We start from the raw sequence: 16,567 nt of genomic DNA, 5'->3' as shown, positions 1-16,567 counted from the left end.
TTTCCAACTGCTCCAGAACTCTTGGCCCTGGCATTCCGTGATGTAAATTATTCCACGCATGGCTCAAAATGGGTGCGAAGCAGTGTTGCCAGGTGTCGGATCACTAGTGTAAGTTTACCGGATCTCGGGGGAGGGAGGAGAACGGGGGAGAACTGCTCTTGGAATTTGTACAGTTGTTATTGTTACAGCCAGAGCACAGTAATCTTGCTGGCTGAGCCTGATGCTGTCGATGGCTGGGGAGAGGGGGAGCTTTGGGCTCAGAGCTGGGGTGAATTTTTGGTTGAGATTTTCTACTTTAAACATTCTAGTGTTGGGATGTAGATTGTTTAGAATTGAACAGTTGGCAGTGCTGCTGCCGAAGGAAGAACCTGGGACCTGTGGGGCAAAGCCTAGAGCAGGACTGCCTGGGGCAATGGTGCCTCTTCTGTCTCAAAAAGTAGGGAGAACCAGCTTTTCTGTTTTCCTAAAGTTGGCCAAAATATGGCGAGAAATCCAGATTGCTCACCGTGTTTGGAAACATTCAGTCACAAAATTCAAAGACCTTTGTATCCATGAGATTTTTTTCTAAAACAAAAATATTGTTTCTCCCCTTGTTCATGATACATTGTGAGGAAGTTACTGTTCATGGTTTATAGTCCCTTTGGGGAATCTGCGTGTGAGGGGCTGCTGCCAACTATCTTTGATTTGTCTAGATTCCTTTTTGACTTGTAAGTTAAGGATTTGTGTTCAGTAAAAACAATTTAAATTGAATACTTAAATCTCTTGAATGACCACAAAAATTTTTAAATCCCATTAGTAATAAGCAATTATAGGCAAAACTCACATGAATTACACAGTTATTTATCTAGGAAAGTATATAGTATATTTTTATGTCGCATTGATGCTGCTGGCTTTAATCTGCTTTGCTGAAATGGTGCTTTCTTCTCCCTTTTCTTTATAGTTGTCATGGATGATGATGATGACTCGTGTCTCCTTGATCTTATTGGGTAAGACGCTAGGTCCAAAATCGGGGTAAATCCAATGTGTGAGGTTAGCTGTACTAAAACAACATAATAAGCATGTTAAAACTGTTGAGTTTTTAAAATAAAAATTAATTATCATAAATATTGTGTGGATTAGCAAATAAAGAGACAAGAGACTTGGATATGATAGGGGTCATAATTAGGTAATCCTTTATTAATCCTTCATTAAATTTATTTTCTAAAAAAATCCAGGGAGCCAGAAATTAGTGATAATAGGAAATGGAACAACATCAAATAAATAAAGAATAAAACAAAAACTACTAATATAATTGTTTTAAAATAGGGAGAGAATTTTACTCAGGCTAATATGTCATTTTCTTTTTACCCTAGTAAAAATGAATCCTAAATATAGGTAATGTATTTATTTGTTGTTTTCCCCTTTTTTGTTGTTTTCTAGAGACCCACAAGCATTGAACTATTTTCTACATGGACCTAGTAATAAATCTGTAAGTAATACTTGGAACATAACAGATAGAAATTTTGTTTCTTCTCTACAGTTGAAGTAATCACTTTATTGAATTTGTCCCTTTGCAGAGCAATGATGACTTGACTAATGCAGGATACTCTGCAGCCAATTCAAATTCAATTTTCGCCAACTCTAGTGTGAGTATTGGAAACTGGGTACAATGTTCAAGTGTTTGTGTCTCGTTGATGCCTGTGAGCAGAGGCTTTAATTGCCTTCGTATCATGATAAGAATCATTGTCTTGTCTTTTGTAGTTGACACAGAAGGAAAGTCTGTTGAATTATGTTGACATTTTCTACTTTCAACTTAGTCAATTAAGACAAGCTCTATGAGATTTACGTTGCCATTTTCCTAAGCTTTCAACTTTCTTTCTAAAATGACTCAGAAATGTTATAACCTAAGAAAGTCATATTAGAATGTTTTGAATCTTGTTACGTAGCTTTAAAGAGATTATTCTTTTTTTTTAAGATCTTTTTTTTTTTTTTTCTGAGGAAGATCAGCCCTGAGCTAACATCCATGCCAATCCTCCTCTTTTTACTGAGGAAGACCGGTGCTAAGCTAACATCTATTGCCAATCCTCCTCCTTTTTTTCCCTTTTTCTTCCCAAAGCCCCAGTAGATAGTTGTATGTCATAGTTGCACATCCTTCTAGTTGCTGTATGTGGGACGCGGCCTCAGCATGGCCAGACAAGCGGTGCGTCGGTGCGCGCCCAGGATCTGAACCTGGGCCGCCAGTGGCGGAGCGCGCACCCCTAACCGCTAAGCCACGGGGCCAGCCCCCAAAGAGATTATTCTTAATTGTAGTTACTTGCTGAGCATTTTCATCTTAAACGAGAAAAAAAGATAATAATAACTGAAAGTTATCGAGCATTTAATGTTCTTAGCACTAAGAGTTTAACATAATTAACCTCATTAATCCTCACAATAACTCTGTGAAGTAGATTCTGTTATTATCTGTACTTTATAGATGAAGAAACTAAAGCACAGAGAGGTTTCCACCAGGTTCTGGAGCCCATATTTTTAAGCTCTAGGAGCATCTAGAGAAGAAACCTGACCTGGGGATAGGGAAGTCCTGCCTGGAGACTATATCCAGATGACTATGTTTAAACCTATGTTCTTCTCATCTTCTCAACTGCCTTGTTCTACCATGGATAATAGTCCAGAGTCAGACTGCCCAAGTTTGAATCCTTACTCTGCCACTTACTAGCTAGGTAACCTTGGATGTACCAGTAAATCTCTGTGAGGTTCACTTCCCTTATTTATGAAACCAGGAGAATAGTAGAACTATCTCATAGGGTGCTGAAGATTAATTGACTGGTTCATGGAAGTCACTTGGTACAGTGCTCAGTAGGTGTTAACTTATCATCATCATCAGCGCCTTTATTTTCTTCATCTATAAAATGGAACAGTACTCAGAAAGTCCTTGAGAGGGGCCCGCCTGGTGGCGTAGTGGTTAAGTTCGCGCGGTCCTCTTTGGCAGCCTGGGGTTCGCAGGTTCAAATCCCAGACACGGACCAATGCACTGCTCATCAAGCCATGCTGTGGCAGAGTCCCTTATACAAAATAGAGGAAGATGGGCACAGATGCTAGCTCTGAGCCAGTCTTCCTCAGCAAAAAGAGGAAGATTGGCAACAGATATTAGCTCAGAGCCAATCTTCCTCACCAAAAAAAAAAAGAAAGTCCTTGGGAATGCACACTTCTTTCAAGTATTTGAGTGTGTGTGAGGTATATCAGATCATATGACACCAGACACCTCTGCACGCAAGAGATGGCTTTACAGTCACAACACTGATTTCCTGTAAGGCTTGTCCATTAGCAGCATCTCTGAATTTCATTCTGAACGAGTAATAACTACATGTGATGCCATTAAGCCCATAAAGTCCCTCAAAATTAGTGATTTTTATTTACCAACTCTCCCCCTTCCACGTGAGTATTAATTCTAACTTTTCAGGCTGCTTCATTCAGTATGTATTTATTGGGAACTTCTATTGCATCGTGTCAGGTATAGAAATATTTTTTAAATATTTTAAATATAGAAATATTTAAATATCTTATATTTAAATATTTTAAAATATAAAAATATTTTAATTGCTCTGAAAAATATGGGTGTTTAAACCTATGGTCTGTTAATTTGTGCATTGTAAAAACATTTAAACTATGTATCACCCCTCAGGAGATATCCATTGTTGCCTTGATATTTCTCTGCAGAAAAATATCCTCCTTGCTTTCAGTTGCTTTCCCTGTCTCCTTTCAGATGGCTCTTCCAGTCCAACCGCATTTATCCCGTTTCAACCAGTGATTGATTGGGGGTCAAATGAACTAGTCTTGGCTTTTGTGCCCAGTTCTTCCCATCATCTAGTCCCCGACACCTGATTAGTCTAGGGCTGAGAATCTCTACAGTTCTGCGAGTTGGAATACCTTCTTGAATGATCTGTTTTTTAATTTTTTTCTTCACCTTTTAACAAATTTTTAAATTGTGTTAAAATACATCTAACATAAAATTTACCATCTTAACCATTTTAAATGTACAGTTCAATAGTATTAAGTACATTCGCATTGTTTTCACCGTATTTTCAGTGGCTGTGGATTCTATATCTTTTCTTTTATAATTTGACATGTCCCCTGACAAACTGCTGGCCAGTGGAGTGTATCTTATTTATCAGTGACTGTGTTCGATTCCCCTTATATGCCCATGTTGTTTTCTCTAGTTGGAATGCCTATTCCTTAAGGACTCCTTAAGGACAAAAACTAACACACAAGTGGGTACTTGATAAGTAAATTGATGGACTTTTATTTTTGAGTAGGACAAGAAGTAGTTTTTAAAGCATCATAGTAAGCAGATTACTTCTAAGAAATCAAGTGACCATTCACTCATTTTATGTGGGAAGTTTGTTTTTATCTGGACTGGTCTTGCCTGGGGTGGGGGGGTTAGAACTAGGGGAGTCAGGAAAAACCTTGAAGGACAGGGCTGAATCTGGGAGACCTTCTGGGCCTCTAGTAGAACAACACCCAGAACTCCCCACACTCATTTAAATTCCAGTGCAACGAGGGACTGGACATGGCTGTCCCCTGGGTACACACGCACCCTCAGCCCTCAGCTGAGTCCCACTCGAGCCTTGGACTGGGAGCGATCCTGAGAAATAAAATCTGTGCCAATATCTCAAAAAATGAAGCTAAACTCCAGGTAGTTGTCAGTACGTTCCTGTTATATATCTATTTTTCTATAAAATAATTTACCAGAACACTGAATGCTTATACTTACAAAAATAATGTTAAATATCATTACTAAGGAAATAAAATATTAGAATAAGGTGAGGCCGGCTGGCCCCGTGGTGCACTCCACTTCGGCAGCCCAGGTTCGTGGGTTCAGATCCCGGGCACAGACCTAGACCACTCATTAGCCATGCTATGGCATCCCACATACAAAATAGAGGAAGATTGGCACAGATGTTAGCTCAGGGCTAATCTTCCTCAAGCAAAAAAAGAGGAAGATTGGCAACAGATGTTAGCTTAGGATGAATCTTCCTCAGGAAAAAAAAAAAAGAAAAAGGTGAGCAGAATCTCTTTCAATGGTTGGATATGCCATGTAACATATTGCTTATTTTTTCAGAATGCTGACCCTAAGTCATCCCTCAAAGCTGTAAGCAACCAGCTTGGAGAAGGACCCAGTGATGGACTGCCCCTTTCAAGTAGCCTTCAGTTTCTTGAAGATGAACTTGAGTCTTCTCCTCTTCCTGATCTCAGTGAGGACCAACCTTTTGACATTCTTCAGAAATCCTTGCAGGAGGCCAATATCACTGAACAGACATTGGCAGAAGAGGCATATTTGGATGCCAGTATAGGTTCAAGCCAGCAGTTTGCACAAGCTCAGCTTCATCCTTCTTCATCAGCATCCTTTACTCAGGCTTCTAATGTTTCTAATTACTCAGGTCAGGCGCTGCAGCCTATAGGGGTGACTCACGTGCCTGTTGGAGCATCGTTTGCAAGCAATACAGTGGGTGTACAACATGGTTTTATGCAACATGTGGGGATCAGTGTTCCCAGCCAGCATTTGTCTAATAGCAGTCAGATTAGTGGTTCTGGTCAAATACAACTAATTGGGTCATTTGGTAATCAGCCTTCCATGATGACGATTAATAACCTAGATGGATCTCAAATCATATTAAAGGGCAGCGGGCAGCAAGCTCCATCCAATGTGAGTGGAGGGCTTCTAGTTCATAGACAGACTCCTAATGGCAACTCCTTGTTTGGGAACTCCAGTTCCAGTCCAGTAGCACAGCCTGTTACCGTTCCATTTAACAGCACAAATTTTCAAACATCTTTACCTGTGCATAACATCATCATACAAAGGGGTCTTGCACCAAATTCAAATAAAGTCCCAATTAATATCCAGCCAAAGCCTATCCAGATGGGTCAGCAAAATACATACAATGTGAACAATTTGGGAATACAGCAGCACCATGTTCAACAAGGGATCTCTTTTGCCTCCGCAAGCTCACCCCAGGGCTCAGTAGTTGGTCCGCACATGTCAGTGAACATTGTAAACCAACAGAACACAAGAAAACCAGTCACCTCACAGGCAGTGAGCAGCGCTGGGGGTAGTATCGTTATTCATTCTCCCATGGGCCAGCCTCACACACCCCAAAGTCAGTTCCTCATACCTACAAGCCTTTCTGTCAGTTCCAACTCGGTACACCACGTCCAGACCATAAATGGGCAACTTCTTCCGACTCAACCCTCTCAGCTCATTTCTGGCCAGGTGGCCTCAGAGCATGTCATGTTGAACAGAAACTCTTCCAACATGCTCAGGACCAACCAACCGTATTCTGGACAGATGCTAAACAACCAGAATACGGCCGTCCAGTTAGTGTCTGGGCAGACATTTGCCGCCTCTGGAAGTCCGGTAATAGTCAATCATGCCTCTCCTCAGATTGTTGGTGGACAGATGCCCTTGCAGCAGGCGTCACCAACTGTATTACACCTGTCACCTGGGCAGAGCAGCGTCTCCCAAGGAAGACCTGGCTTCACCACCATGCCCTCAGTGACAAGCATGGCAGGACCTAGTCGTTTCCCTGTCGTCAGCTCAACCAGCACTGCCCATCCTAGTCTGGGGTCTGCGGTTCAGTCGGGGGCATCAGGATCAAACTTTACGGGGGATCAGCTGACCCAGCCAAACAGGACTCCAGTACCGGTCAGTGTGTCTCATCGTCTTCCAGTTTCTTCTTCCAAATCTACCAGCACCTTCAGTAACACACCTGGAGCAGGAACCCAGCAACAATTCTTCTGTCAGGTATGTTCCCTTTATCAAATGAATGTTTGGATGATTACAGAATGGAAAGATGGAATGTGTATTTAATAGAATATAATTTTCATCCTAGGCTCCCAATTTATTAACTTAAAATTTTCAACTTATGATTGGTTGCCTTTTTTCTTCTTAATTAAATGTTTTATCCAGCATAGCATTGTGGTTTAGAGTGGAGACTCTAGAGTCAGACTTACGGATGTGAATATAAGTTTTATGACATGGACAAGTCTTACCTTAACTTACCTCTCTAGACTTAATTTTCCTCATCAGTGAAAAGGATGTAATAATCCTACCATCCCATGGAGTTATTGGCAGACTTAAATGAGACAATCCACATAAAGCACTTAGCGTAGTCCCTGGCAAATAGCAAATACTCAGTAAGAACCAATATTAATGGAATGTATTATGGGCAATCTAAAATTATTTTAGATTATTACATCATATAGCAAACCACTAGGTCATGTGACTATGGACTGGGTGAAGTCGTGGCTGCTTCTTGGGTGCCAACCGGAAAGGCTCAGGGACTCAGTGTGACTCAACAGTGGGTGACTGGCCTGCCCCAGAGGGAGACATATAGAAGGAGGGATCCAGGGCACTGTCATTTGACCAAGTACCTGCACCTGCTCTTACCATGCCGCGGTGCAGGTAAATGACTTGGGCAATGGGTAAAACCGTGTAAGGATTGTGTTTCTGAAAGGCATCTCAAATGTCATCAGCTTTAACCCTCACCCCCATCTGCCGATCCTTGAACTCCTCCAGCTTTTGGTTCTCACTCATTCTGAGCACACTCCATAGTTCCAGCTTCATACTGGCTTTTACCCCATGGTCTACCCTTCTTAGTCCTCCATTTCCACTGCCTTTCTCCTCCACATTTAGAAGTATTTAAGAACTTCTCTGTACCATATACATCAATATTTTAAAAACTGTATACCTTTGATTTAGTAATTCTACTAAGAATCCTAAGGAAACAGAGATTATTTATGGTCAATGATGTTCAAGGTATTACTTTTGGTATCAAAGATCTGTGTATGTCTGTGTGTTTTGAAATAATGTCAGACTTATAGAAAAGTTAAAGTTGCAAGAATAGCATAAAGAATTCTCACATACCCTTCACCAAGGTGTCCCAAATGTTACCTTTTTACCACTTTTTGGTTATCCTTCTTTCTCTCCCTACCTCCCTCTCTCCCTCCTTCTCTCTCTCTGTCTGTCTCTCTCACACACACACACAATTTTGAGAGTAAATTACACGCGTGATATCTCTTGACCCCTAAATACTTTGGACTTCAGTGTTCATTTTCTAAAAACAGGGATACAGCCCTACATAACCATAGTGCAGTCATCAAAATCAGGAAATCAGCGTTATTCTGATATTATCACCTAATCTGCCAACCGTATTCAGATTTAGTCAATTTTCCCAATAATGTCTCTTACAGCAAAAGAGAAAAAAAATTATTTCGTTTTGTTTTTATGGTCCAGGATCACTGTCTAATTTTGTTCTCATGCCTTTAAATCTAGAACAGTTTCTCCATTTTTCTTTGTCTTTCATGACATCAATATTTGTGAAGAGTACAAACCAGTTATTTTGTAGAATGTCGCTCAATTTGGGTTTCTCTGATGTTTCCTCATGATTAGATTCAGGTCATACGTTTTGTGGTAGGATTGCCACAGAAGTGATAAGTCCTCACAATGTGGACTTGTCTCATTACTGGTGATGTTAACTTTGAACACTTAAGATGGTGTCTGCTTAAGACAGTGTCTGATACATCTTAATAAGTTTCTTTGGGAAATACTTTGAGGCTATGTAGATATCCAGTTACTCATCAAACTTGCACACACTAGTTTAAGCTTCCATTGATAATTCCTGACTAAATCAATTACTGAATAGGCTATTACTACGATGGTCACCAAATAGAGATTTTCTAATTCCACATTTGTTCTACATTAATTGTTGGCATTCTACTCTAAGGAAGAGCTTTTCCTTCTCCCCCTTTTACTTATATGTTTGTTTATATCAGTATAGACTCAGATTCTTATTTTATTCAATGGGTTACAAATTGTTACAATCATTTATTTTGGTGTTCGAATTAATTTAATGGCCGGTGGGCACCCATCCAAATTGGCTGCTAGTCCTTCTGTCTTGTTTCCATCACTCTTTGAGCACTTCCTTCAATTTCAGGCAAAACAAGATGTTCCATGTTCATCTTTTACTTTCCCTGCCCCTGCCCTGGAATCAACCATTTCTTTAAGGTGCCTTATTCCTTCTTGTGGAGAGCAGTATCTAGAAATCAAGATCTGAGCACTACATATTCATTGCTACTGAGCTTGTCTCAGCTGGAACTTATATTTATTCACACATACCCAACTTGTGTAACTATTTATGTATCTATCAATCTATACTAAAAACCATGAGTTCATAATCCAAGACCACAGGGTTCATTATTCAAGACTCCATCTTTTCCATATTTGTACTATCTTCTCTAACAGTGAGAAAGCCAACTCCACAATATATTTACTTATTTGCTCAATCCTAGAATACATAGAAAATAAGTTCAGAATTGCTAATCCATACCTCTGTAAAAAACAAACCTAGTAATTAGACTTCATAATTGGTTTACGGGTCTGTGTCTTTAGCCTAAAGGTGTATAGTCAAAATACATTTCTTGGGTTAGTTCTTTTTTCCTCCGTCAGTGTGGTTATGCTATTCGTTTGAAGTATAATTCTGCTTCTTTGTTTCTGTTTGTATTTCATTTAAGGATTTTTTTCTCGCTATCCTTGTTGATTTTATCTATTTAATTTCTTTTGAGCATGTGAACCATTAGCATGGTCCCCAAAGTCAGGGCTGTGCAGAAAGTGAACCTGGAGCAGCCTCCCTCCTCCCCACCCCTTCCCCTGCTCCCACCCCTCCATCCTTTCCTGCCAGTTCTCACCCCTCCTCTATAGTCACCAATCTTGTTAGTTTCTAGTTTGTTTATCCTATGTTTTCACACAAATGAGCAGTTACATGTATTTTCTTATTCCCCCTCCTTTCTTACTCAAAATATAGCACACTCTAGATACTCTTCTATTCTTTGGTTGCAAAAAAGTTTTCTAAAAACCCAAATGTCCAATAGTAGGAGAATGATTGGATATTATAAAGTACTATGTAGCCATTTAAAATGTTTTTGAAAAATAGTTAAAGATTTGGGGAAAGGCTTACAAAAGAATTTTCAGTGCACATATAAATGTGAAATATTTAAAATGCACATTTAAATGTAAAATATTTACTAAACAATTTGTTTTCACTTTTAGAAAAATGATGAAGAGAAGCAATATGGTGAATTAGAAAACAGAAAAACTTCTTGCTTACAAAACACCCAGAAACTTCATTAGAAGGAAGTGCATTATTAGTGCATCTAACTTCATTAGAAGGAAGTTAACAGCAGTTCTCTGGGTGGTAGAATTACATATTATTCTCATTTTCTTCCGGTTTTGAAAACTTATACTACATAGAGGAGATGATACCTAGACAGCATTTATCAAAACATATTTATATATTTTTAAAAAATAAGTAAAGGGGCTGGCCCGGTGGCATAGCCGTTAAGTTCAAGCACTCCACTTTGGTGGCCTGGGGTTTGCAGGTTCGGATCCCAGGCGCCGACATACACACCACTTATGGAGCCATGCTGTGGCGGCATCCCATATAAAGTAGAGGAAGATGGGCATGGATGTTAGCCCAGGGCCAGTCTTCCTCAGCAAAAAAGAGGAGGATTGGCAACAGATGTTAGCTCAGGGCTAGTCTTCCTCAAAAAATAAATAAATAAAATAAAATAAGTAAAACGTGCAATTGGTAAAAATTTAAAACAGTTCCAAAATAGTTCAGAGTGAAAAATAAATCTTCCTGCCAGTCCCCAGGTTTCCCTCCCAGAAGCCACCACTATTTCTAGGTTCTTTCTACTCCCCCAGAGGTTCCTCTACATATAAAGCACAAGTATCGCGTACGTGTATTTATCTCCACAACACTCCAGAGACGTTTTTACTTAATCATATAACTTGAGGATCATTTTATATCAGTATGTATTGATATGCTTTATGTTTGTTATAATTCATTATATATAATCTGCACAGTATGGTCATTTCTTTTTTCTTTTTTTTTTACTATATAATAAATAATACTTCAATGGGGAAAAAAGTCTCTCTTTCTGACTCCCAAAAGTTTCAATTATCCAAAGGTAACAAGAAGGCTACACTGGCAGCTCCAAAGTAATTTTTTGTGACTTTTAATGCCAAAGAGTATTGAGAACTAGGTCGGTTGCATTATCAAGTGTGTTCCTGCTGTAGCTTTTCCAGAACAATTAAAGCGTCCGGTGTATTGGAGTAAGGAGGACACAGCTGTGGATGCAGCATGGGTTGGAAAGTAGTGTTAAAGCCCCAGGACATCCGGAAACACTTATAGCGATTCTTTCACTTTATAATTTCTGTGTAAAATGTCTGTATAAATTACTTTATAGAATGTTGCAATGAACAAAAATATCATTATCGGGGCCTTCAGCATTTGTCTATTTGGCAAAATTTAATTCAGCAAGTTTTGGTACTATAAAGGGTTAATATTAGAGAGGAGTAAGTTTTTAAATATAAACTTTATTTTTGGTATAGATAATATATTTATTTGGTTCAAAATTCAAAAGGCACAGAAAGGTGTATACTACAGTGAAAAATTTCCCTCCTCCCGTCCCCCAGCCCCCCAGGTGCCTGCCGGCAACCAGTGTAACCAGCTTCTTGTCAAGTGAACTGAAGTCCCCACCCCACCTTTTGTTTTGTGAAAACTTGCAAACTCACAGAAAAGTTGGAAGAGTACAATGAATGCATTCACTTACATTCACCAGTTGTTTGTTTTGCAACATTTGCTTTATCTCTGTGTACCTGCGTGTCTCTCTCTGTCTCTCTCTCTATATGGATGCGCGCGCGCGTGCACACCCTCTTTTTTCTCTGAAAATAAGTTGCAAACATAATGACTCATTACCCCTAAAGATTTCAGCAGGTATCTCCTAAGAACAAGGAGCTTCTTCAACACAACTACAATCTCACTATCACACCCAAGAAATTTATTATTAATGTAATGAAATTATTATACCAAGTTTCTTCCAGTTGACCCAATAGTGTCCTTTATGACAATGCTTCACTCTAGAAACCTGTCAGAGCACTGATATCATTTATTGTCACGTCTCTTTAGTCTACAGCAGCCCAGATCAGTTGTCTTGTAGAATGGCCCTCTGTGTGGAGTTGTCTGATTGTTTCCTCATGATTAGAGTCAGGCCAAATGGTTTTGGCAAGGCGTATAATGTCGGTTTGTCCCATTATTGGTGCTTCTGAGTATGATCTCTTGGTTACGGAGGCTTCCACCAGCTTTCTCTTCAAGGTACTCAGAGGTACCCCGTTCCCTTTGTAGAGAAGGAATGGTCTCTAGGATGGTGCTTTGGGACCACATGGCTGGTGGCTGTCCTGTTTCCCAGCCTCTCACCCAGTGGTCTGAGACTCCATTGATGATCCTCACCTGAATGTTACGTTGGTGGTTGCAAAATGGTTTTCTAATTGTATTATTCTATCTACAGTTATTGGCTGGGGTTTTTCCGTAAAGAAGAGCTTTTTCTTCTTCTCTCCCTCACTTTGAGTAACACTATGAACTCATAGTTTTTTTTTTGCATTCATTTGAAAAAATTTTTTTTCTTGAGGTGACATTGGTTTATAACATTATATAAATTTCAGATGTACATCATATTTTGACTTCTGTATACACTATATCGTGTTCACCACTAAAAGTCTAGTTTCCATCCATCACTGTGCGAATGTCCCTCTTTATCCCTATCGCCCTTCCCCCACCCCCCTTCCCCTCTGGTAACCACCAATCTGTTCGTCACCTTTTTATTGTGGGGAATTTTAAACATGCAGACAAAAGCAGATAGAATTAATATAGTGAGCTCAGTCAGCTTCAGTGCTTCCCAACTCATGGCTATTCTTGTTTCTTCCATACCCCACTCACTCTCCTCCTGCCCAATATTATTTTGAAGCTAATCCAGACATATAAGTTTATCTGTTATATTTTAGTGTATATCTCTAAAAGATCATGTGTTCTTTTTTTTTTTTTTTTTTTTGTGAGGAGATCAGCCCTGAGCTAACATCCGCCAATTCTCCTCTTTTTTTTGCTGAGGAAGACGGCCCTGGGCTAACATCTGTGCCTATCTTCCTCCACTTTATATGGGACGCCGCCACAGCATGGCTTACCAAGCAGTGCGTCGGTGCGCGCCCGGGATCCGAACCAGCGAACCCCGGGCCGCCGCAGCGGAGCGCGCGCACTTAACCGCTTGCGCCACCGGGCCGGCCCCGATCATGTGTTCTTTTTGTATTTAATGTGTTGCAATCTATTGCTTTCATTATTCTTTTTTTTTGTGAGGAAGATCAGCCCTGAGCTGACATCCATGCTAATCCTCCTCTTTTTGCTAAGGAAGACTGGCTCTGAACTAACATCTATTGCCAATCCTCCTCCTGTTTTTTCTTTTTTTTTTCTCCCCCAAAGCCCCAGTAGATAGTTGTATGTCATAGTTGTACATCCTTCTAGTGGCTGTATGTGGGACGTGGCCTCAACATAGCTGGAGAAGCGGTGTGTCAGTGCGCGCCTGGGATCCGAACCCAGGCCACCAGTAGTGGAGCGCATGCACTTAACCACTAAGCCCCGGGGCCGGCCCTCATTATTCTTTTTGATGTTTAAATTGTCCCAGATTTGGTCAGTGAAGGCCTGTTTATGCCAACTTCTATACTTTTGACATGTTCCCATCTCCTTTGAGCATCTTGGGGCACAAGATATTGTTGGTGTGTCTTTCTTCAGACTTAGAATAAGCCATTTTTCCAAGGAGCCCTGTGAACTTAAATCCCTTAATGCAGAGAGTAATTCACAGGATTTAAACTCTCTTATAAATGGATTAATAGTCAAAAGTCAGTGATTAAAGGAGGTGATTTACAAGAGTTTAGCCTGTCAAACAAAAGGAAACAAATGATTTTAAGTCCAAATCTCCTTAGATCACTAAAAGATTTAGTAGATTTTAAATTCCTCGAGAGCAGCACCTACCAGCTTTGGGTGCGAGATTTCAGGAGTGATCACAGCAGAGGTCTCCACCCCACCCTGCCCCGCCCCAAGTCCCTTCCCTCTCTGGCTCAGCCTGCCTACCTTAGTGTGGAACCACTGTATTTTCAGACACCCAGACTTCAAAATCTAGGTGTTCTTATTTTTTATTCTCCTTCTATAACCTTAATAAGTTACCAAATCCTACAAATTCTTCTTCTTCTTCTTCTTTTTTTTTTTTTTGCTAAGGAAGATTCGCCCTGAGCTAACTTCTGTGCCACTCTTCCTCTATTTTGTATGTTGGTCACTGCCACAGCATGGCTGCTGACAAGTGGTGTAGGTCCGTGCCCGGGAATCAAACCTGGGCTGCCAAAGCGGAGTGCGCCAAACTTAACCACTGGGCCATGCCGCCAGCCCCCTACAAATTCTTCTTTGAACGTCTCATATCCATTCTTTCCAATAATGATCATATTATAAACAACAGGTACAGTGCCGAGGCTATACATATTATTTCTAATTCTTACCTTAGGGCTACAAGTAGCATTATTGTTCCCATTTCACAGTCAAGGAGATGGAGGTTGAAAGCATTGGCAAATTGCTCCTAAAGGCAGACTTTACTTGCTAGCTCTCTATACCATACTGCTTCCCATTTCTCTCCTTTTCTATATGCATACCCTGAGCTAGACTTTAAGAGAGACTGCACTATAATGGGAAAAACAAAAGTTGGATTAGGAAGCAGAGCTCACTTGTAGGTCCTGCTGTGCCGGTACCTGGTTCTGTGATCTGAGTTTATATCTTAAAGTCTCTGAGCCCTGCTTGTCTCTTCTCTAGAATGTGGGACCCTAGCTGTGCCATAGAATCATCTGGGGTGCTTTTTAAAAATATAGATGCCTGGGCCTCACCTCCATAAATTCTGATTTAAGTGGTCTGGAGAAAGGACTCTAAGCATCAGCATTTTTCAAAAGCTCCCCAAGTGATTCTTTTTTTTTTTTTTTTAAAGATTTTATTTGCTTATTTTCCCCCCAAAGCCCCAGTAGATTGTTGTATGTCATAGCTGCACCTCCTTCTAGTTGCTGTATGGGGGACACGGCCTCAGCATGGCTGGAGAAGCGGTGCATCAGTGCACGCCTGGGATCCGAACCCGGGCCGCCAGCAGCGGAGTGCGCGCACTTAACCGCTAAGCCACGGGGCCGCCCCTCCCCAAGTGATTCTAAAGTGCAACTAGGATAGAGAACCACTGGGCTAGATGACTTCCAGAGCCCATTCTAACCCTAACGTATCATAATTAGACAACTGGAACAATTATTTGGGTGATTAATCTGCCTTTGGCCTCTTCTTTAAGGCAGATTTCCCATATTAATCTTCCTAAAACATTTGCTTGGTGACCTGAACTGAATCACCTGGGAGCTTCCCATTGCCACAGGAGAAAGTCCAAACCCCTGGCCTGGCAGTTAAGGTTCTCCAGTTAGAAACCCTCCAGGTCATCCAGGCTGACCCCCCATTGTTCCCCAATAGGCCAGATTCACTGTGAGCCTCAGGCCTTTACTGACGTCCTTTCCTATCAGGTCTAAATGCTTCTCCTTCAGGGCCCCACCAGAGCCCCTAGATGAATGAAGCCTTATTCAGGCTCTGCTGATCTCTTGCCTGCACTTTTATTGTACTGCCCACTAGGTGCGTAATCACTTACTGTGCTAAATGTTTCCTTCATTGATTCATTCATTCAACAGTATTTCAGTACCTACAACAGCCAGTCCTGGGCCAAGTCCCAGGGACACAACAATCTGTTCCAGGGCTGGAGCCAACAGCCACAACGCACGCAGTATTTTAAGTGCTTGGTAGAAGTAGTCCAGAGCGCCAGGCTCGGAAAAGGAGCCCCTAACCCAGATGGGATGATTGGGGAAGGTTTCCTTGAGGTAGTGGTTTCTTTCTTTCTTTTTTTTTTTTTTTGTGAGGAAGATTAGCCCTGAGCTAACATCCATGCTAATCCTCCTCTTTTTGCTGAGGAAGACCGGCTCTGAGCTAACACCTGTTGCCAATCCTCCTCCTTTTTTTTCCCCAAAGCCCCAGTGGATAGTTGTACGTCATAGTTGCACATCCTTCTAGTGGCTGTATGTGGGACGCGGCCTCAGCATGGCCAGAGAAGCAGTGCGTTGGTGTGCGCCTGGGATCCAAACCCCGGCTGCCAGCAGCGGAGCGCGCACTTAACCGCTAAGCCACGGGGCCGGCCCCGAGATAGTGGTTTCTGACTGAGACCTACTAAGGGAGAAGGAAGAGTTATCCAGGCAGAAGGGGCCTGAGTGAAGACTGTTTGGGCAGTGGAAACAGCAAATGCAAAGCCTGGAGGGAGAAGAGACCATGGTCCTGCCGGGGAAGGAAGACAAGGTCAGTGAGGTGCAGAAGGTTTAGGTGGGAAAGATGAGCAAGGACCAGATCATACAAGACCTGGCACGCCATGTTAGGGAACCAGTGTCATAATCTAAGCATGAACTAGTGAAGACCTACACCAGCCTAGTGGCGGGAGAGCTGGTAAGAATTGAGTGGATTTGAGACAATGAGGTTAAATAGAACTTTCCATTGATTGGCTATAGTGGAGGAATTAGGATGACATATAGGTTCCTAACAGTGACACCAGGTTCACTGAGATAGAACATAGGAAGAAATTGTGGTTTGAAGGGAAATTATGA

At 41.2% G+C, this 16,567-nt stretch overlaps 1 protein-coding gene across 2 annotated transcripts in view; it reads left to right on the top strand.

The window, feature by feature from the left end:
* Positions 1-16,567, top strand: part of BICRAL (BICRA like chromatin remodeling complex associated protein) — a 90,873-nt gene that overhangs the window by 57,667 nt on the left and 16,639 nt on the right. For both annotated transcript variants that reach the window (XM_058554360.1, XM_058554361.1), the window contains exons 3-6: positions 941-986; positions 1,420-1,468; positions 1,557-1,625; positions 5,096-6,775. In XM_058554360.1, the coding sequence (XP_058410343.1) occupies positions 946-986; positions 1,420-1,468; positions 1,557-1,625; positions 5,096-6,775 (1,839 nt within the window). In that variant the 5' untranslated portion in view covers positions 941-945. The remainder of the gene's footprint in view (positions 1-940; positions 987-1,419; positions 1,469-1,556; positions 1,626-5,095; positions 6,776-16,567) is intronic.

This window comes from Diceros bicornis, chromosome 14 (assembly GCF_020826845.1).
Source record: "Diceros bicornis minor isolate mBicDic1 chromosome 14, mDicBic1.mat.cur, whole genome shotgun sequence".
Taxonomy (NCBI): domain Eukaryota; kingdom Metazoa; phylum Chordata; class Mammalia; order Perissodactyla; family Rhinocerotidae; genus Diceros; species Diceros bicornis.
The sequence above is the reverse complement of the archived record's forward strand: the minus strand, read 5'-3'. Positions and strand labels throughout refer to the sequence as shown.